At 40.2% G+C, this 22,584-nt stretch overlaps 1 protein-coding gene across 3 annotated transcripts in view; it reads right to left on the minus strand.

Annotated features, from left to right (window-relative positions):
• Positions 1-1,146: 1,146 nt before the first annotated feature.
• Positions 1,147-22,584, minus strand: part of LOC120522988 (butyrophilin subfamily 1 member A1-like) — a 44,005-nt gene continuing 22,567 nt past the window's right edge. For all 3 annotated transcript variants that reach the window (XM_039743871.1, XM_039743886.1, XM_039743879.1), the window contains 7 exons: positions 18,849-18,869; positions 18,259-18,363; positions 17,151-17,177; positions 13,963-13,989; positions 12,894-12,920; positions 9,769-9,795; positions 1,147-1,812 (listed from right to left, as the gene is read on the minus strand). In XM_039743871.1, the coding sequence (XP_039599805.1) occupies positions 1,301-1,812; positions 9,769-9,795; positions 12,894-12,920; positions 13,963-13,989; positions 17,151-17,177; positions 18,259-18,363; positions 18,849-18,869 (746 nt within the window). In that variant the 3' untranslated portion in view covers positions 1,147-1,300. The remainder of the gene's footprint in view (positions 1,813-9,768; positions 9,796-12,893; positions 12,921-13,962; positions 13,990-17,150; positions 17,178-18,258; positions 18,364-18,848; positions 18,870-22,584) is intronic.

The raw sequence follows: 22,584 nt of genomic DNA on the forward strand, positions 1-22,584 counted from the left end.
GCTCACCATTTTCCTTTATCATGGCCGTTGCCAAATTGTACTTCCGTCATTAGGGTTAAGATTAGGGTTAGGGAAGTGTTCCCACGTTGCCAGGGGTGTGCCTTCACAGGTTGTGAGCCTTGGGAAATGACGCAATGGGTTAAAAAGGATTTTCATCGTTTATGGATTTAAAAATACTTTGTGCTTTTCTAAACTAATTCTTTTCTTTGACTCATGACAGATTTTTGTTTCATTTTGTTGGTAACTGTACTGCCATCTTTCTAGTATTGATCATTTTTGGCTTCCTAGAGCTACATCTTTTCTTCTTGCATCTTTTTTGCTGGTATAAGTGCTGGACTGGATGGAGTTGAAGAATGATCTCCTATCGGACCAGGGGGCCACAATTGATAGATTCCTGAAATGAAGGCCTGACCCAGCTGGGATTGTACCTTGATTTCTGTCCCAGTGGAGATGCCCAGATGACCTGGGACACCTGCAGGGTTGCCTGGAAAGGACAAAACTGTCAGGGTCCATGGGGACGCTGTGAAGAACGAACCTCCCTTTTCAGGGAGCTTCTCTGTGAGAGTCATCCAGCTTCCTCCCAATTATAACCCAGAGGTGCTTCTAGCATGCAGTGCCAGGGCACCAGAAGTGCCAGGGCACCAGAAGTGCTCCTGGATATCTCTCCTCATGTGGAGAGCCAGAGTTGGGAGGAAGCTGGATGACTCTCACAGAGGAGACACAAAGGGAGAAGAGGTGCTTTATTGGCTATGGGTATTGCGTTGTACTAATTTGTTATTGTGATAAGGTACAGTCACCCAATAAATAACACTTTTGCTTAATCTTGAACTGGTATGCAGCTGAGTTGTGTCTGGTGATTGGGCTCTGGGCCCCCACTAGTGGCCACACTGGTTTTGCTAGCATACCACTCTGGGCCACCACTTCTACTGGCCAATTTGATTACATTTTGTGCCCTCTGCTTTGTCCCAGTCCTTCACTCTACACCCGCCAGAGTGACCTTGGGTGGGCCACTTGGCTCACAGTACTGTTGAACCTTCCTTGTTCAAGTGACAGTAACCTCCACCTCAATCAAAAGAACACAAAGGACCGCAGTGGACACAATCGTATCATGGCATCCACCCAAGAAAGACTTACTTTATATTTCACTGGTTTTAAAATCAGATGTTTAATTTTACGTTTATTGATGTATAAATACACATCATGTGACTCAATCTCAAGATGTGCTCAGAGCTAAAATCAAATGACTGTACATAAATACAACTAAAATTTAAAAGGTACACCTCTGAAACATTTACTGTGCTCACAATATAAGATCCTTCTCCATATCTAGCGTTAAAAAAAAAGGAAACACTTTCTCACCACCGGTGAACTCCATGTTAGAAAATGTGTACAAGTGGGTTCCGACATCAGCATTGTAGAAGGACAGCAATTTCCCTTCATAGTCCAAGTAAATCCCTACACTGCTGAGCTTCAGCCTCCTCGAGAGGCCAGTCTCCTGTACGGACAGAGCTTTCAGATGATCGTTGTTCCACACCAGCACCCAGTAGCCGAGCTGAGGAGCCATTGTAAAGTTGCCTTGTCTTTTTGCAGAGCCCTTCACAGCACCCAGGCGCCAGGATCGGTTTTCCGTAACGTCCACCACCCAGTAGTGAGACCCAGATGTGAAACCCTCTTTACCCACGGCGCATGTCCAGAAGTCAAATCGCTCTACATTTTCAGGCACATCTTTCAGTTTCCCTCGTCTCATTCTTTTTCCATTGTCAAACAACAGAAGTCCGGAGTGTGCCGTCTCTGGGTCAAGGATCACATCAGCTTTGGAAAAAATAAAAATACTTCATTCATCTTTTACTCTTAAACACAGTGAACAAAAATACTGTATTAGGACAGTGACCGTTATTAGTGTGACTCTGTAAGCATGCTGGTATCAAAATGTGACAAAGGACACAGACATTTAGTGTAGACATTTACCATTAAATCGAGGAGGGCTCTCCACTAATATTGGCACCCTTTGTTAAATAAAAGGCAGCTGGGCTGTATCCACGACGTCCCATTGAACTGGGTTGTAAATATGAGGTGACACACAACCCAAATGCCCCTGGCCATTCATCACAATGAGAAAGACCTAAGAAAACACTAATGATATGCAACAGGAGGAGGGTGAGCTGCACAAATCAGGAAAAGGCTGTTGTAACTCCCGTTAGGGTGAAGCAATCTGAACCAAACAAATCCACTCTGTACCTTGACGTGTGTGTAATCAATTGCATGACATGCGATGCTAGAAGTAGTGTTCAGTTTTCTGCCAGACACATTTTGACACGGCGCTCCATGTTCCTGAATGTATCGGCAACTGTCTCTCTGGGGGGATGGGGGATAGCAGCAATTTCAGGTCCTTCAAATCTTCCACAGTGCAAGGCTTGTTCCGATAAACTTTTCCTTTGAGCAAACCCCAAAGGAAGAAGTCTGGTGGTGGTCATGGTGGCCAAAACCACTTTGAAATGACCCTGTTGCCGAAGGAGGACTCAATTTCTGCCATGCTCCTTGCCGATGTGTGACAGGTTGCTCCATCTTGCTGGAAGTAACCTTCCGTTAACTTACAATCACCCTTTTGATTCTGACATCACTTAAATTGGTGACCCAATAGATTTGCACCATGAAGACACACTACTCAATGCTGTATACCACCATCCTGATAAGAAGTAGAGCGACTGAGTGAAGGGGTACCCAGAAGTTGCAAACGGAGGTTAAACGTTGCAACGGCTGTCAGGCGCCTACCTCATCGCTGCGACGCAAAGGCATCCTGGTTTGTTCGAAGCTCCATATACTGAGGAGCACATTGCATGTTGGAGTTGTTACAGAATTTTTGGGGCCTCTTTGAGTGAATCTCCCTGTATATTAAATTGAAATTAAATATACATAACAAAATAATCAGATAACCCTATCCTTCCCCTACGGCGATAACAAGTACAACAGACAACAAACAACACTCACGACAATGTCCTTGAATCAGTCCCAATGCAGCAGTAATGGAAGAAGTGGTATGGAGTAAAAGATGATTATCTCAGGAACAGCTTTCCATAAGCAATGTAATAAACAGTCCTACTAGTAGTCCTGATGCGGCAAAGGGTGAGATTTGTGGAGCGCTCCCTCTAATGAAGCACGACAATCCCACACTACTCACACGACAGGCAGGTGTGACACAGTCCATACATCCTTATACTGGATAACGATCCAGGGTAGAAACAATATTCCACTGGGGTTAAGGCAGATGAGACAAATGGGTAAAAAGAAACAAAGACAACCACCTCCTTTGCTGCTTAAGCTGTCTCTGAAATAAAAGTAACCTGAAACTGACCAAAGTTATTGGCACCTACCATTGTGTATTCTGTATTTAAAAAAAAACAGACTTAGTTTTAGAGTTTTGATTCAACAGAATATTTTAAACAGGAACACAAATGAAAATGGCATGGAGAACAAAGATACCACCTTAGTCTAATATTTGGTCGCACAGCTTTAAGAGTTTGCAATCTCTGCAAACAAGCGATTCCTGGAGCTCTCAGCGAGACCTCTGCTCCTGTCCACAAGTCGTTTGGCCCACTCATCCTGAGCAAACTGCTCCAGCTGGGTCACGCTTACAAGAGGTTCTTCTCCAGACTGCATATGTCCAAAGATTGAATGCAAATCCGGGCTCACTGAAGGCCACTTCGGAATAGTCCAATTTTGTGTACTTTGTCATCCTTGGTGCTTTTAGCTGTGTGTTTTAGCTCATTAACATGTTGGAGGGTCCATGACGTGCAACTGAGACAGAACTTTGACACCTGGCTGTACATTTCAGTCGGGAATGTCTTGATAGACTTAAGATTTCATTGTTGAATGCATAGATTCCAGGTACCCCCATGCCAGACCCAGCAAAGCAGCCCTCAAAACATAACTCATCCTCCTCCATATTTCACACTAGGTTTGGTGTTCTTTTCTTTGAAATATTCTTTTTTTCATCTGTGGACATGCAGCTGATCTGACTTACTAGAAAGCTCCAGTTTGGTCTCATCTGTCCAAAGGACATTCTCCCAGAAGCACTGTGGCTTATATAGCAAATTCCTGTCTGTCTTCTTTATGTTTTCTTTCATCAGTGGAGTCCTCCTGGGTCTTCTTCCATTGAGTCCACTGTCACTCAGATGGTGTGATCAGATACTGATTGCCTTTGACCTTGGAGTTCTGTTTGTATCTCTTTGGAAGTTGTCTTTGGCTTTTTGTCTACTATTCTCACTGTCCATCTGCATATTCTGGAATCGATTTTCCTCTAGTGTCAATGTCCAGGGAGGTTGGCTACAGTCCCATGGACCTTAAACTTCATAATATTTGCAGCTGTTGTCAAAGGATCATCAAGCTGCTTGGAGATATTCTTCTAGACTTAAACATGCTGGTCTGTCATTTTCTTTCTGATCTCCTCACACAACTCTCTCCTCTGCTTTCTGTGGTCCATGTCAGTGTAGGACACACCATGATACCAAACAGCAGAGTGATAACTTTTCTCCATTTAAATGAGCTGAATGACTGATTACGCAATAGGAGACACGAGTGATTGGAATTCAAGACAACCGTTAGATTGGGAGTAAATCACTGTAATCTAAATATTTATGATCTTTTTTAGGGATCCCAACAAATATGTGCCGGCGATTTTCTGACCTCTTTGTAGAATAAGCAAGACTTGATATTTTGTCACACTTGCTTTGCTTTGGTACACAGGGTCAACTGTTTTTCATATCATAACCTTTCAGGGGGCAGACAGCACTTTTTTCCCATTGAGCTGTAAAGGGACCAACAAATTTGTCCACTTCTGTAATGGTCAAACACATTCATTTCCACTTTCTGGGCAATAATTAAAAAGTTTAAAGCAACGGTATATGTTAAGATTCAGCTTGGAAGAGGACGCATCTCGCATTGATGACGATGGTTTGAGTAGCCAAAGAATCTCACCGTTGGAGAACTGCAGATAGTTAGTTGGGTGTTGCGGGTTAGAAAGTCTCCAAAGCTTCAATCAAACACCACCCACATCACCACAAGTAGTTTGAGAGGTTTTACTAGAAAAAAGCCACTGCTGGTGTCAAACAACAAACTCGACCGCCTGCTGTTTACCATACATTATTGGAACTTTCAATTCGATTGAGTTTTATACTCCACGGTATTTCTCAATACAGACACACATCCTAATATAAAATAAATATGACATTGGTGGCCCTGGTCCTTGAAGGAAAACCAAATAAATAACAAAACAAATAACTGAAGATTAAACCCCTGAAAAGAATATGATACTTGTGGACTGTACTTTTAAAGCTACTGTATATTAGACAGACAGACATATAGTCAGCACTTTGTGCGTCTTCAAGAGGCCCATCTGGCTTTTTACAGAAGCCCAATAAATAAATATTACAGGAAGCAACCACCACAACTGTCAACATTATTAGCTGGAACGTCTCAGTTTTAGCGGGTCACAGTAAGGATGTGAAGCATTGTTATTAATGGCCATCAGTTTGATTTCCATTTTCTCCTCCACTGCTACCTCCTGCAGGTCCAGAGAGCACCCCATTAACTAAGTCTGCTGTCTGCTTGTTAATACACTGATTCATTAGCGCTTTGTGCCCACCCCCACCATAACCTCTCGTTTACGGGGGAGGAGTGAAAGCTTTGAGATCCATCGAAAACTGGGGATGGAAATTTTTGATGAATCTAATGTTTTAAGTTACCCTAATACCAAGAACATAGATATCTCGAGGAAGGGTGTGTGTCTGGCTCTGTGTGTGTCACAGTTTCTTAAAGATTTAAAAATATCAAACTCGAAAATGAAGCCTCTTATGAGGTGACGATGTGCTGATTAGTTTTTGTGCCAAATCATGCAAGAGAAAGGCGTTCTGGAGGAACCCACAAATACTGTACTTCTGCAATTAATTGCAGAAAAGCCAGGCAAAATGACACCTTTTATTGGCTAACTAAAAAGATTACAATATGCAAGCTTTCAAGGCAACTCGGGCCCCTTCTTCAGGAAAGATGTAATACAGAAACTGGAGTTCCCTGAGTTTATATACACACACTAGGACAGGAAAAAACATTGGTAAATCTTTAAATGAGAAATCTTAAATGCAAAAAATTAATAGATTCATTCAGGCTAGGGTTAATTTAACAAGAGAGAGAAACAAGGCTAATGATCTGAATTTTTTTAAAACGTATTTAATACAGGTTGAGTATCCCTAATCTGAAATACTCCAAAACCAAAAACTCATTTGAGTGCTGACATGATCCCACAAATTGAAAATTCCTTATAAAAGTTTACTTGGATTTGAGCATGAAAACATGCTTATACCAAAAAAGTGGATGTGAATAACATTCTTTCACAGTGGGATGGGGGTTTTTAGTCCCCGTGAAGCATAGAGTGCCATGAAGAAACAAATGCTTGATCAATGATGCAGGGTTATCCCATGAAGTACTACACACCACTAAACAACAAATTATAATCGACGAGCTTTGTCCCCAGTGAAGTGACATGATAACACCTGCGTTCAAAAGTGGCACGCCGCACAGTTAAAACCATAGACGACTTGTGAATTAAGGTACTACCCTTGTTCACTGTTAACTAAAGCAGTGTCATTCTCGCTAGAGGCCCTTATTGCAATACAAATGCAGTCAAGTGCTCTGATTAGGTTAGAAGAACCAGACACTGCTGCAAGTTCATTTTGTATGTTTGCAAAAATGTTATGTTTTATGTAGTACACCCACACCCCACAAAAACTGGAGGTAGCACCTTCTCTGTCAGTTAAAGGTTTCCCGATATGACGGAGTAAGGCATGGTGGAGATATTCCTGACCTGTCAGCCAGATAGTTCCCTGAGAAGTGACAAAAGGTAACAGATATAAACTGACAAAAAAAAGAAAAAAATGTAGCATTGAAATTTTTAAAAGGAAATTAAAATACAGTCTGTATGTCATATTCATCACTTTTGAGGTTTAAGATGTTTGTCGTATCAATACACATTATAACAGCTCAGTGATACAAATTATTAAACATGAAAGTTAACATTTAGCTGGTTTCACTGCATTTCTCTACTACAAAAGTGTCCCCAAGATATCTCCTATGAATTAAAATACTCCAAATCCAAAATATCCAAAAAAAACTTCTGGTCTCAGACATTGTGGATTAGGGATACTCAACAGGAATAGCCATCCATTTTTGTAACCCGCCTATCCAGCTACAGTTGTGGAGCCTGCAGTTCAATAACCAAGATAATTCATCATGGTGTCCATTCTCACACACACGCACAGTTGCAATTCAAAATAATCGATTAACCCTACCACTACACCTTAGGGTATCCCTGGGAGAATATGCAAAACCCACATGAACCAGGGTGGTGGGATCTGTGACACAGCAGTCCTACAGGGCCATGATGGAAACTCTCTTCATTATTACATTCATGTCTTTGGGGTTGTGATGATTACAACTTGTTTTTAATTTTATTGTGCAAGAATACATTATTCCATTAGTATATTAACCCTCTAATCGAGGTTTTCAACTGGAGGAACCTTTTGATAAATCTTTAATCAGCTGTTGGAAGAGTCTTTTAAAAGTTTGTAATTCTTATCGGCATTGGTTATATTTTATCAGGATGACATTTGATGGCATGGTTACTACACAAAACTTGAGGGTTGCTAAGGGGCATGTTTCACAGACGTTGCTCCAAATCACACCATTGGCATGGTAGTATAAAGAGAGGCCAGTTGGAACAGTTCACCATCCAAATTTCATGGATATTCAAAAGACCTGAAGCTTGCGAATCTCAGAATTCTTTTTACAATGTTTACTGACTTATTTCTGAAAGATCCCTTTGGCTAAAAGTTATTTAGGTTTTGTCAAAATTCCCGATGTCAATCTGTGTTTTGTACCTCTTGCCTCCTGGTCCTTTATTTCTTGATGTTTTGCTGACAGCTCCAGAGAGTACAGTGGTGAATGCTGGTGTCCTGGGCTCAACCCCAAAATGCCTTACACTCGCTTGAAGGCCCAGGTGGAGTCATTCCCTCTTCATCCAGAGCCACAGACTACTCTTGCTCAGCAGCTCTAGAAAGGTCATTGACAGCTTTCCTTGGACCCCAGTTTGTGAAGCAGCCTTGATGTTGATGTGGATATGAACCTTCTGCAGCCTACTTTGACCATTAGGTCCTTTGCTTTCCAGCGATGTTGTTGTACATCAGCTACAAGCTCAGCATACCACAGGTCCTTGCGCTCATAAGCCTCTCCACTGTGTCTTCGCAGGGTGCTATAAGCTCAATGATGTTAACAAGCTGGAGTGAAGCCATCAATGGCATAAGACCTAGTCTGATGTTGACTGTCCCAATTTCAGCTGAGGAGAAGAGACTCTGGCCTGCCAACATCTTACAATCATGTGCTGCTGCTCAGTGTCTGGTCTTAATGTGACAAGTCTGGCTCGACCCTCACCTTCCCAGACAAACTTTATTACTGGAAAGCAGGCTGATGAGGGAAGAATGAAGTTGAGATGGTACCTGGTTGTGCTGTCAGATGTATAGATCTTAAGCAAGGATGGTCTTGCAGCCCACCAAGATGGATTGTTGCAGGAGATGGGCAGAAGGGGCACACAGGGTCCTCTCTGTACCACTGGTGTAGATTCATGGGAGCAGCCTTGATGATATAGCTCACTCTGAATGATCTCTTTCCAGGAGATCTGCCTTGTCTCCACTCCTTCCATCTCATCTATTGCCCTTTGCATGCCCAAGAAATAGTTTTTGCACACCTTGCTTGAATCACAAACCTGTATCTCCAAGCATTCTTGTTCCAGACTGGTATACTAGCCCCAAGGCCAAGACCACTCCTCCCTTGCTGGACTCGGCCCATAATGTTCCTGTGCTCGAGTGCCTGCTTGATTGCTTGTGATGGAGACTATTTCATTTCAGCATCCAGGATGGGTACAGCCAGGATTACAAATGGATAATTGCCTCCAGTAACATCATTTCCAGTCCTACTTGGACATACTCTGAAAGACTGGAAAAAAGTGTAGCCTTAGGACTCTTTGCCATAAGGACCAATGCTGTTAAAGCAGCTGTGAAGACCCAGCCACTTCCTTCCATATGAGCTGATCAGTCTCTCCAACTTCACCTTTGAATTGGCGTTTCGTACAGGATTTATGGCCACGTAAGCTATGAAACGGGCCCAAATTGCATACACCAGAGATTTAATTTGACAGGGAGTGAGGTTCTATCGATGCCCTCCAGTACACCGATGATCTACTTGCTCTGAGTCTTTGAGGAACTGTTGTACCATCAAGCTAGGCTCTTCAAGGGGATCTCACAGACTGTTAGAATCATCTCATTACTTTTTTCTTCTTAAATCTGTCTACCTGCACAGTGTGTCCTTTACTGCCATGGGACAACACGCACACAGAAAATGAAGGAGTCTGGGATTCCACTATCCATTCATTTTCCTGAAGTTGCTTTTTTAATTGCAGGACTGCTGGCAGCTGGGTGATAATCTCTGTCACACGACACAGGCCTGAACAAAAAGGCACCCCAGACCAATTCTTTGTCATCAGCTCACCCACACTCACTCACACACACATACCTGAAATCAATACAGATATGACAACAATGTAGAATGTTGACACAGAAATAGAATCTCTAACATCTGTGCTGTCCCATCTGAAATATAGGACACACAGGTTGAATATCCTTCCCATTATTTGAGCCATAAGAAAAGCAAATAAACTAACCATACCTGCACAGCTGTGAATCAGTCTCCATTCTGGGGAGAGAAACAGTACAAAAAAGTCAGGTTAAAAATGAAACTCAAGAATGACATGGGTATACTCAACTGAGGAATACATAAAAATACTTTACAAAACAAGAACTAACAAATTTGCAGAATAAAAAAGACAGCAAAGCCACAGACAAGAAAATATGGTGAAAAAAGTGAAGGGGAGATCAGGCTGAAAGAGAAGTTGTCAAACAATGGAGCCTCAAATGGCAGCACTTGTGGACAGTAATGGGTTTTTTAATCTACAGTGGATTCAGACCCCTTTACTTTCTGTAAACTTTATTGTGTTGTACATTGCCATGCATGTAAGTCAGAGAGTCGTTACCCTGCAGGTTTCTCCCAGGAATGTAATTACATCCCGGGCCAAAAGGGGATGCTGCCGTTAAATGTGTTCTCTTCCTTCACCTCCACAGAGCCAAGAAACCACCCAGTGAGGGAACCTGACTTCACCCCTTCCAGTCCCTGGGCCATAAAAGTGCAACAACCCAGAAGTAGGAGTCACTCTATGACAGAGAGAAAGAGAGACTGAGCTCCTTCGTACCTTGACCTTTAAGTTATTATAAACAGCCCTTGAGAGGCAGTATTTTTATTGACTATTACTCCACTGCTGTTATTCTTTTGTTTGGACAATTTGAGTAAATGGATGACTGGTTTGGCACCCCAACATTTATCTCTTGTACGAGGCGTCATTCCCATTAATTTGAAATGTCATTTTTGTGCATCAATCTACACTCAAACTACATTTTTCAGAAAGGTTTTCAAATTTATTAAAATCAAAAACTGAAAATCTCATTAATAGATGTACTCCGACCCTTAACTCAGTAGTTTGTAGAAGCCCCTTTGGGCAGCAATTCTAGCTTTGAGTCTTCTTGCACAAGACTCTACAAGCTTTGCACTGCTGGATTTGGACAATTTATTTCATTCTTTCTGTTAGATCCTCTCAAGCTCCAACAGATTCCATGGGAAGTGTTTGTAAAACTGTCATGTTCAGGTCACTCCACACATGTTCTATGGGACTAAAGTCTGGGCTTTGGCTGGGCCACTCAGAGACTTGTCCCAAAGCCACTCCTGCATTGTCTTGGCTGTATGCTTCAGGTCATTGTCATGCTGAAAGATGAACAATTTCAAGGGCCAAAGCAAAGGGTCTGAATACCTTCTGAATCCACTATATCATGTAATATAGTATATGGTGTTGTATTTATAATTTTATATGTCACATGTACACTATTGTCTGTTTGTATTGAACGCCTGTCACTTGTAAGACATGATACAAAACTAATCTGAACTGGAAATATTATGAAGAAGCACTTGCCTGCTTTGTTTACTTTAGTTTTGCCCCTAGCAGATTATGAAGCTTTGCGATTTTAAAAAGGATCCATTGTAAATGCATTGGTACTAATCTCATTTAAGTTAGTTTGCAAGAGAACATGGCTGCTGTTGGAGTGGCGCTGTGTGTGCACAGACGGAGGAGGATATGTAGAGCTTGGCTTGGGGGCCAACGAGTTGTAGTTTCCACCGCATGGCTGTTTGGTTCCTGCCAGCATTGGTCAGTCAGCAGTAGAGACGTGGATAGTCTATCGTGCCATAAAGAGTTGGACAAAGTTGCAGGTTTTCATGCAAGAACAAAAGACAAGTCACAATAGGTGTCTCACTGTGATGGGAGCAGCAATGTATATACATGCTGATTGCGCTAGATTTGAAGTGGGGCCAAGGCACCTAGTGATGGATGATGAAGCACAGTGCTCCATCAGGTGGGATCTGCATAGACAATACAGTACTGTGAAAAAAGTCACCGACTGATTCCTAATTTTTTGTGTATTTTACACAACGAGCAAGATCAGTCCTTTAGACAAAATGAAATATTAGAGAAAGGGAACCTGTGGCATATCACAGTTTCTATCAGGCATTTTAGAGTTTTTGAAATTGAATTCTTTTACCTCTTTTTGTTGGACCTGGGAAGGCCAAAAGCCAGCTTCTATAGCATGAGTCTAGGCCGATTTGGGCAAGTTATGTCATGAACCGGACCACATTTTATATTTTTTTTTAGCTTTTCTTTTAGCATCTAAAAATAATGTACATCTCATTTGGGTTGAGGAATTTAATGGTCAAATTAGCTTTCTGATTCTGAACATTTCTGAAGATTTTATTTTTGGAATATGGTCTCATCTTAGATCTTATTTTGACTTCTTGCCACAGCACCATTTTGTTTTTATTATGGATGCTGCTCTTATTTGTTTGCAAACCAGTTGTAGTCAGGCGGTTGCTAAGTGTGTGTGATTCAAGACAACATTACGACAACCGGTCAACATCACAAGTTTGTGGATGAATCAAAACAAAACCCTTATGTTATTATCATTTAAAGCTCTCTCTGATTACCAATACTTTTCTGTTCTTCGACTTTGATTTGTCTTACATGTTGGCTTCGTTTGCATGAAAAATCCTGGTGACCAACTCTTTAACTATGTTTCTCAATTCTGATTTCACTCCACACCCTGGCCTATGTTTAATTCCTAAATTCCCGGTTGTGACCACAGCTAGTTATTTCACCTACAATTCATCTTCTGATTCCTCCTAACTTAAAATTGCTGCGGTCATGTATAGTCAGTAAAGTCCTGATTTCATGGCACAGCACCATTTTTGAGTTTCAAGAACTCTGACACGTCAAAACACTGCGTTGGTCAATTGACCTGAATAATTATGGCCTTTTTTATCATTCCAGTATATAAATATATTATACAAACCAACTTCCACTTTATTCATAGTTCAATATTAGTTCTATGTGGTTCATGTTGTGTGTTTTATGTAGTTGATGGATACTGGCACCTTTTTATTAATATTTTTTGAAATGCTGTATTTTTACTAGTGAAGCAGGCGTAGATTACTAATGTCATTTCATTTTTGATGTTTCAAGTCAGGTTGAGGAACAAATACTTTTCACTGCAGTGTAATGTGCAATGGCAATAAATTGAAGATTTGGAACATTAGGAATATTTTCATGCTGCCCAACAAGGACACTCTGTGGACAGATCTCCCAACTACTAAAGATTTTTCCCAGTATTAAAAGATATTACTCTGAGAAGACATACCTGACTTAGTAATGCGCCTGGTCATATCTGTAAAAAAGGTTTTAGATTCTTCCTTAATGTAAAACCTGGACACTCACATTCTCAAATACAAAACTTCAATGCATGCAATTAGACAACAGTAAAACAGGACTGCTTGTGAAACTGTCAGTGGTACTTCCTGTGCAGTGGGTGATAAATAAGTATATTACTAAGTGCGATCTGTTAGGATGTGTCAACATTTAAAAAACCTGTTTATCTAGTCTGAGCTTGGCTTTATAACATACTGCATACTGTGTGGCCTGCTCCTGGAATGCTTCATCAAATAAAAGTCAGGTCCAAGTGGGTGTCCTCAACTCATTCCTTTAAGGAATCTCAATTATTCCTAATTTCTAGGAGTTCTACCCATGTATTGATCAGTCATAAATGTAAGTATTTAATTGATGACAATTTGTAAATAAAGTTACTCAAAAGAAAGACCACTTGAATCTTCTTCTGTGTCAATATTTAACCATTTTTAAACTTCTAAGGCACTTTACTGATAAATACCTGCACATAACAGATGTTGTTATTCAACACATTTACTGTAGAGGTATTTTCACACCATATTCGTTTGGAGTAATTGTTATGTTAATTGTTAAAAAAAGTTTAAAAACACTTTGCTACAGTAACAGCTTTAAAGAGTTTGTTTAAAAGGAAGTATTCTGAATTATCTTGGAGGTCACAAACTCAATCATACTTATTGTTACACTGGCAGAATGCCCATGTCTATCATAAGCTAAAGTTAAGCTCTGCATTGTCTTTTGAAATTTATGGATGCCAATGCTAGTTTACTTAAATGATATTTGGGTAACCACTTCATGAATACACCACAATTTTAAAGATTATTAGTTACAGTACATACTTTATATTGGATTACAGAAAAAAATCACAATACTGTTCACTTTATTAAATGAATGGAATTTCTGTTTTGTCATGGAATCAAATTGCTATTGATATCAAATACAGAAATTATGGTATTGTGACATAACCACTCCACAAGTGTAATTGCCTCAAGTTTCAAACAGGAAAAAAAAAAAAAACAAAGCCTTACCAATCTCCTTCTGAAGATGTGAAGCAGCTGCAAAATTCACACAAATGACAACATTATAACTGTCAGTTAAATAATTATTTTCAATTTAAACAGTGTTGGTTTTCAGAATGTATGAAAGACCATACTGATATTTAACACAGCAGAAGATTTATCCTTCTAACACTCTTTATACTTAACAGTTCTGAGTTGCTTTCACTCATCTGGATTGTTACGACACGCAGGGTTATCAAGGATTATTGTGAGAAGGAATAATAACCAGGAGATGATACCACGATACAAGAATTGTAGTAAGGGGCAAAGACAGATGAATAGGCAACTCAATTATTGGGCAAAATGAGAATCAAAAGTTAGAAGATGAAATGGAAGCCAAAACTGAAAATAAAGCCTAAAACTACGGGCAAACTTGGAATTGAAACTAATGATCGCTAAGTCTTTATAAGTTCAAAACAAATATCCACCAAGGGATAAATGTGCAACGGAACAACCAAAATGCTTATTCTGTCACATCCATGATGTAATTGATACTACTGTGGATTCCAAACATGTCACATAAATAAAACGGGAATGAAATAATCTGTGTTAAAATCAGCTAAATCCTCAGAAACCATTTCTAAAAATAAACCATAAAATAAACCAAAATACACAAATAAACCAAATTATTACAAACATAACAACATATAATGGCAGGTAGAATAGCACTGAGAGCTGTAAGATGGCACATATCCAAAATGAGAGGCCAAAACCTGGCTAAGAGGACAAATGTAAAGACTCCTAGGCTGGGGATGTAGTGTCAAAGTGCAGTTAAACACCAATCTCCTACATGGAAGCAGCAGTACTCTGCTGTGGCCATTGAATCTCCCAGGACTTGTGATTTTAGGTGTGACCAAGAGGAGCTTTTGGTCAGAAAGGATTAAAAATTCACCCACCCTATTCATCCAAATTCTCCATAATAAGAGAGTCAAGATTTGAAGATCCCTAAAGTGCTATTTTCAACCATACTAATTGGTCTTTAATTTGATGTGTCTGTGGTACTTTGTGTGAAGAAAAACCTCTGTAACATTTGTGTGATGTCTGCCCTTAAGTTCCATGTCTCTGTATGCACATCAGAGAGTCACCATACAAGTTCCTCATAGGTATGTAATTCCACTGTGGGATGACAAGGGGTGCTGCCACTAACTGCGTCGTCTTCCTTTGCCTCTACAGTACCAAAAAAACACCCAGTGAGGGCAACTGACTCTGCACCAGGACCATAAAAGCCTAACACCTGGAAGGAGGCCTTTCTAGGCATCAATTTTTTGTTAGAATACCAGGAGATGACATTTCTGTTTATAATTGTACAATCAAGCAAAGTTTATTATTATATATTTTTTTTTAAGAAGTAAATGGGCCCAACATTTATCACAGTTCTTTGCCTGTTATTAAATCGGAAGACTACACTGGGTTTGTTCTTGTTAAAGATTTTATTTAAGATATTCCAACTGGGTTCTACTGTACTAATTCCTTTCATAATTTTAAAAACACTTCAACCATATCCACTCCTAAATCTTGTTTGCTTAAACTAAAATGGTTCCACTCCTTCGTCCCAGTCACACTTCTCTGGACATTTTCTAGCATTGTTATGCCCATGTTGTAACATGGAGACCAAAACTGAATACAGTAATCCAGGTGAGGCCCCAGTATTGCATTATAAAGCTTAAGTACACCTGAACTTTACACAATATACATTCTACTAGTCTTTTCCTGTCATGTGATGCTTGATTTTTTCCTTAATAATTGCCTCCATTAATTTACCCCTTTCTATTAAGTGAAATTTGTTCACTGTGGGTGGCAGACTAAGTCAAGGCTGCATCTTGTCCCCGCTCCTGTTTGAGGTTTTTATGGAAAGGACACAGTCTGAGGATGTGAGTTTGTCCAATTGGTGAAGCTAGGGGCAGCATTATTTATGTAGAAGATGTTGTCCTCTTCGCCTCATCCGACTGTGACCTTTGGTATGCACTCAAGCGATTCCATGCCGAGTATGAAGGGGCTGGGACGACGATCAGGACCTCCAAGTCTAAAGTCATGGTTCTCTCTGGCGGAGTGAGGTGCAACTGCCTTACATGAGGAGTTCAAGTATTTTGAGATCTTCTTCATGAGTGATACAAGAAGGGAGTGAAAGATCAGCAAGTGGAACGGAGCAATATCAGCTGTTCTGTGGGCGCTGTACCAGTCTGTTTTGTTGAAGGAGTGGTGGAGTCTAAAGACAAAACACTCAGTTTACTGGTCCAACTACATTTCTGTCCCTCACCTATGGTTATGAGCTGTGGGTAACAAACGAAAGAGAAGATTGTAAGTACAAGCGTCAGGAATGAGGTTTCTTAGCAGGGCTGCTGGTCTGACACATTATGATAAGGCAAGAAGCTCAGTGATTCAGGAGAGCCTCAGAGTAGCGTCACATCAAAGGGAGCCCAGAGAAGTGGTTTGAACACGTCTTAAGAATGCCCCCTGGGTTGCTCCCTCTAGTGGTACTCTGAACAGAGCACCAAACATTAGCATAAAACTTCCATATTCTTATGATCAGAGACTTAAAAAAAAAAAAAAATTATTGTGTGTGCTCCTGGGCAGACTGACAGTCTGTACGTCTCTGCGGTTTTGATACTTGGGAATTTCATATCTCATGTCAAGTTTGGAGTAAAACGTCCATTTAGTTCATTGAAATTTACTCACATCTTGCAGCAACACCATTTGCTTTTTTTTTTTGCAGGTTGCTGCCATGTCAGTGATGAGCATCACTCATTTCCGTGTCAACTTCCAGAATTCCATGATGTGTGCTCACCGGTTATGCTACCCCTAATGATTATATCAAGTTCAGCCCAGGTAGTTCTAAGGTATCAGAGTTTGTGGATAGCAACCAGTACTCAGAATATTTCTAAAATAAACATTTTGATTTTCTAGTTTTCAATTCTTACTCTGATTCCTGACTTTAACTCTCCCTTTCTGTTTTGGCTCCGACATCTGTTTGACCTGACTTTTGGTTTTGTCCTCTACTTGTTTATTGACTTGCACTTCTCCCAACCATTTTGTGCCTTCCTTGAGTTAGCAGGCATATAAACATCACATTTCAGAATCTTAATACTAAATCAATGGTAAAGCTCCATTTTCACTGAAGTATCAGTAAACCAGATGTGTTGAGATAAAAGAAGCCTTACCTTTGGGTTCGTATGTTCTTTCCAAATCTGAAAACAAAAGACACTGTTTAAATGTTTGATAAAACATGCCACAATACCCACCTACAGCAACACCTACAGTACAATGACTTCTTAACACAATATACAATCTTTAGGTTTCTGCCAGAATTGTTAACCCTGGATTAGGTGTATTATCCTATTGGTGTCTTCTTAGTTTAAGAATGTTTCATGTGTTAATGTATTTTTGTTAATATTGCTTTTACTCTGTATCCATGTACTTTTTATTGTTCTATGATGTCCCTTTATTTTGTGGTTGGAACCTCAAGAGATGGGACCACCCTTATGTCATAGTCACAGGTGTACGCTCAAGTCTATGAATTCAGACTGGGAAGCAAGTCCCAAAGTGGTTCTTCGATTGTTGCTGGAGTTGTAAGTATTCTCACTTTGATTATTTTAGTTTTTAGATTTCTTGCTTTTGTTTCATGGATTATTGATTAGTAGATCTCAGACTGGATTTACTGTATTTGCTTTGAATAGCCATTTTAGGCATTTTTTTCTTGCCTTTCTGGCATTTTATGCTTCTGTTTTGTGATTTTCAAATATTATTTATAAATAAGCATGTCTCTTTGATTCAGACCGTCTCCTCTACCAGATCTTCAAAGGGTTACCTCCACAGAAAAGTATTTTAAGGTAATCTGGAGTATTCTTAAAATTTTGAAGCCAACGCACTTTTAAGGTTGCATGGGCCAAAAGCTGGCCAGTTGATGTTGGGATTAAGCTGCCTGGGGTGAGATCTATTCTGGGTAGGCTACGGAACGTTCTAGCCAGGATTCATGGTATTTCTGAGGCATCATGCCCTTTTTACTATATTTGGAAGTCCAAATCACAACAACAATATTTCCATAAGCAATGAATAACTGGATTTATTTTACGATAAGGTATACAGGCTCATCTACAAAGGATCAGCAGTCAAACAAAGGCATTTCTTACAGATGTCAAAAGATTTTTATCAACAATGAGAAAGTACAGATCGCTGATATCAATGAACAGAGTTTCCAAGAGACAAAATGGTGATCTGGGTGCAAGAAAATTTAATAGGAGCAATGAAAATAGCAAATAAATTACAAACCATTCATTTTCTTCCATTTCACTATGAAGGCTGCAGCTGCTAAAAGAGTTATTGCCAAAAGTACACCAAAGGCCACAGTCCATCCATCAGCTTTGCTACTGAAATCTAAAAGAGAAATCTCAAATCTCATGTCAAGTTTGGAGTAAAACAGCAGTTTAACACATTGAAATTGTATTCACATCTTACAGCAAAGCCATTTTCTTTTTGCTGAGTGCTGCCATGTCAGACAGAATTACTTGATAAGTTCTCACTGATGATATCATTAGGGGCAGCATAAAGCTCAGTCCTGGGTAGTTATCCAAGTTTGTGGATAGAAACCCAAATTTCTAAACTTAACCTTTTATTTTTTTGGTTTGCAATTCTTACTCTAATTCTTGACTTTAATTCTTGCTTTCTTTTCAGGCTCTGACGTCTGTTTGATTGGACTTGATTTATTAACTTGAGCGTCTCCCGATCATTTTATCTCTCTCTCTCAAAATAGCATACATATAAACATCACATTTCAGAATCCTCTTACTAAACCTCTGGTGAAGCTCCATTTTCACTGAAGTTTCGGTAAATCAGATGTGTTGAGATAAAACAAGCATTACCTATGGATGTTCTTTCCAAATCTGAAAACAAAAATGATATAGTGTAAATGTTAGCTAAACATACCACATGCCCACCTAAAGCAACACCAGCTCCTATAGTACAGTGTAATGGCTTCCTAATAAAATATACAATCTTTAGGACTAAAAAGAGAGAAAGAGAAGAGCAGCCATTAGACTCCAAGAAACCAATACAGTCTCTACAAATCAAGATAGCACGGCTATGGAGGTTGGTGGCCACTCTTACATACATGCAGACCTTAAACAGAATATGCTATTGCTGTAATGGGAGAACGAGTACAGCAGCGTCCTAATTTTCTCCATTTTATATTTAACATGAAACAGGGCTTCAGATCTATAGACATGATGCAATAACAGAGAGCGGCAACCTGTGCAGACACAATTATCTTTTTAAATCATTATTTTGTTTATTCAAGGGATAAAGTCATCCAGCACACCTACACTCATATGAAAAAGTAATTGCTTCCATAGTTATGGTACATAGCTGCAGCAACAATTACAGCTGTAGGCTTCCAATCACTTGATACCAGTCTTTCACACTGCTGTTGAGAAATTTCCCCCATTCTTCTTTGCAGAACTGCTTTCATTCAGACACACTGACAAATTTGCCAGCGTCAACTGCTCTTTTCAGGTTCTGCCACAGCATCTCTACTGGGTCACACTAAGGACTTTGACTAGGCCACTCCAAAGCTTCTGCACCATTCATTCGTAGTCTTGCTTTTGTGCTTTGGGTTATCATTCTGCTGCATAAACTAATGACACTTCAGCTTCATGTCACTGACAGACAAGCAGGCCTTACTCCTTAAGAGTATTCTAGCAGAGCAAGGCGCTTTCAATAATGGCAAGTTATCGAGGGCATCCCTACCCGTCCACACTATCATTGCCAAGTTTCATGTTCTTACTGTTGACATCATACATAATGGGCCCTGAATCATTCAAACATGTTATTTGTGTATGTGTATTTTGTTGTGTTTGGGCTTCTGCTTTGCACAAAAATGTCAGGTGGGAAGAACTGGGCAAAGAGACCTTAATTCTGCCTCTTAAAGGAACAGTATTGGAGTTTGCTTTATTTTTATAAACCATAAATGTGTCACTAATTATTTGCAATTAAAACTTTGAGCTTTTTTTTTTTTTTAAACAAAGTGGAATAAAAATCTACCTTTCTTTGTACATCTGCCTCTTTTGTGTCTTTCTTGTTACCCCCTCGGTCTCAGTCAGTCCCAAACGTCTAGCAAGTCATCTGCTCTGGTAGGCATATTGTGTTCATACGGCTGGACCACTGACATGCAGTTTCCGCAACACAAGTAATGTGTGAGGGTTATTTTCCCACAAATCCTCATTGTTTGCCATTGTATAGTAATGGTCAACTTTGGCTTGAATTATATCAAAACAAATGAGGTAAGTAACATATAAAAAACAATTTCTGGGTAGAGTATTCCTTTTAAATACATTTTGTAGATGCCACACGGGCTGGACAGACATCCTGGCCAGAAAAGGAAGCAGAACCGGAAGGAGAAGATGGACGGATAGCCCCTATTGAAGTAGAGAGATCATTAGGGAACTGTTATTCCTCCAGCACACTAGATGGCAGTAGTCCCGGATATCCCCATCCAGTGCCGCATGAGGGCGTTCCAAGGAAACAAGTTCCCTACTCTAATAATGGAATTCCATCTAACACAAAAGTACTTCCATTAGGCAATCGCCCCGACACTGGAAGTACTCCTGGGTCTGTAATAAAAGGGACCGCATTCCCTTATTCAGGAGAGTCGGAGCTGGGTGGAAAAGAGGCAAAACTTGACTGGTGGAGGGCAGTGGGGGTGGTGAGAGAAATATTGTAAAAAAGGGAGAAACCAGTGTTTTGTGCATACAGTCATATGAAAAAGTTTGGGAACCCCTGTTAATTCTTGGATTTTTGTTCATCATTGGCTGAGCTTTCAAAGTAGCAACTTCCTTTTAATATATGACATGCCTTATGGAAACAGTAGTATTTCAGCAGTGACATTAAGTTTATTGGATTAACAAAAAATATGCAATATTCATCATAACAAAAATTAGACAGGTGCATAAATGTGGGCCCCCAACAGAGATATGACATCAATACTTAATTGAGCCTCCTTTTGCTCCTGTGTGCCTCTAGACGCTGTCCTCCTATAGGATTCGATGAGTGTCTGGATTCTGGATGGAGGTATTTTTCACCATTCTTCATACAAAATCTCTCCAGTTCAGTTCAATTTGATGTCTGCCGTGCAGGGACAGCCTGCTTCAAATCATCCCATAGATTTTCAAGTCAGGGGACTGTGACGGCCATTCTAGAACATTGTATGAATGCCTTTGTAGATTTGTTGATATTGGGTTGAATTCATCTGATCCTCGACTTTAACAAGGGCCCCAGTCCCTGAACTAGCCACACAGCATGATGGAACCTCCACCAAATTTGACAGCAGGTAAGCAGGTGTTTGTCTTGGAATGTGGTGTTCTTCTTCCGCCATGCAAAGAGCTTGTTATGACCAAATAATTCAATTTTTGTCTCCTCAGTCCAAAGCACTTTGTTCCAAAATGAATCTGGCTTGTCTAAATGAGCATTTGCATACAACAACCGACTGTTTGTGGCGTGAGTGCAGAAAGGGCCTCTTTCTCATCACTCTGCCATACAGATGAGCTGATTTGTAGAACGATGTACAGATACACCATCTGCAGCGACATGTTCTTGCAGGTCTTTGGAGGTGATCTGTGGTTGTCTGTAACCATTCTCACAATCCTGCCTCTGCATATGCCGCTCCTGTATTTTTCTTGGCCTGCCAGAACTGCTGAGTTGGTTTAACAGCAACTGTGCCTGTGGCCTTCCATTTCCTGATTCCATTCCTTACAGTTGAAACTGATAGTTTACACCTCAGAGATAGATTTTTGTAGCCTTCCCCTAAACCAGGAGACTGAACAGTCTTTGTATTTAGATCCCGTGCTGTCTGTCATTCTTCAGAGGAGAGTCAAAGGAAAGGAAGCACAACTTGCAATTGACCACCTTAAAATACCTTTTCCCATGATTGGACACACCCGTCTATGAAGTTCAAGGCTTAACCAGCTAATCCAGCCAAGTAATCAGTATTGAGCAGTTACATGCATTCAAATCAGCAAAATGACAAGGGGACCCACATTTTTGCACAGCCAGTTTTTCACATTTGATTTTATTTCATACAACTAAATTCTGCTTCACTACAAATCTTTGTTCAGGAAATGAAAGACATACCACGGTTATCTTTTTTGTTGAAAGGAGAGTCAATTATTATGCAGGCTCAGAGGGGTTCCCAAACTTTTTCATAGGACTGTATGTAACACTTTGTGGAGGTATCTATACTAATAAAAGGCAAACCCCTCAATGACTGACTCACTCACTCACTACTAATTCTCCAACTTCCCGTGTAGGTGGAAGGCTGAAATTTGGCAGGCTCATTCCTTACAGCTTACTTACAAAAGTTAGGCAGGTTTCATTTAGAAATTCTACGCGTAACAGTCATAACTGGAACCTACTTACGTCCATATATACGGCCATAGCCTGCAGCTCGGTCTCCGTGTGAAGCGGAGTTGCATCCTGCATCATCACGCCTCTCACGTAATTGAGTGCCTGCCTATATAAGGTTATGCAAACGAAGATGAGATGGTCAGGGAGACACACTGCTGCTAAATATTCGTGGGTGAAGGACTGTGCTTAGCATTTTCTAAG

This window comes from Polypterus senegalus, chromosome 1 (genome assembly GCF_016835505.1).
Source record: "Polypterus senegalus isolate Bchr_013 chromosome 1, ASM1683550v1, whole genome shotgun sequence".
NCBI lineage: Eukaryota > Metazoa > Chordata > Cladistia > Polypteriformes > Polypteridae > Polypterus > Polypterus senegalus.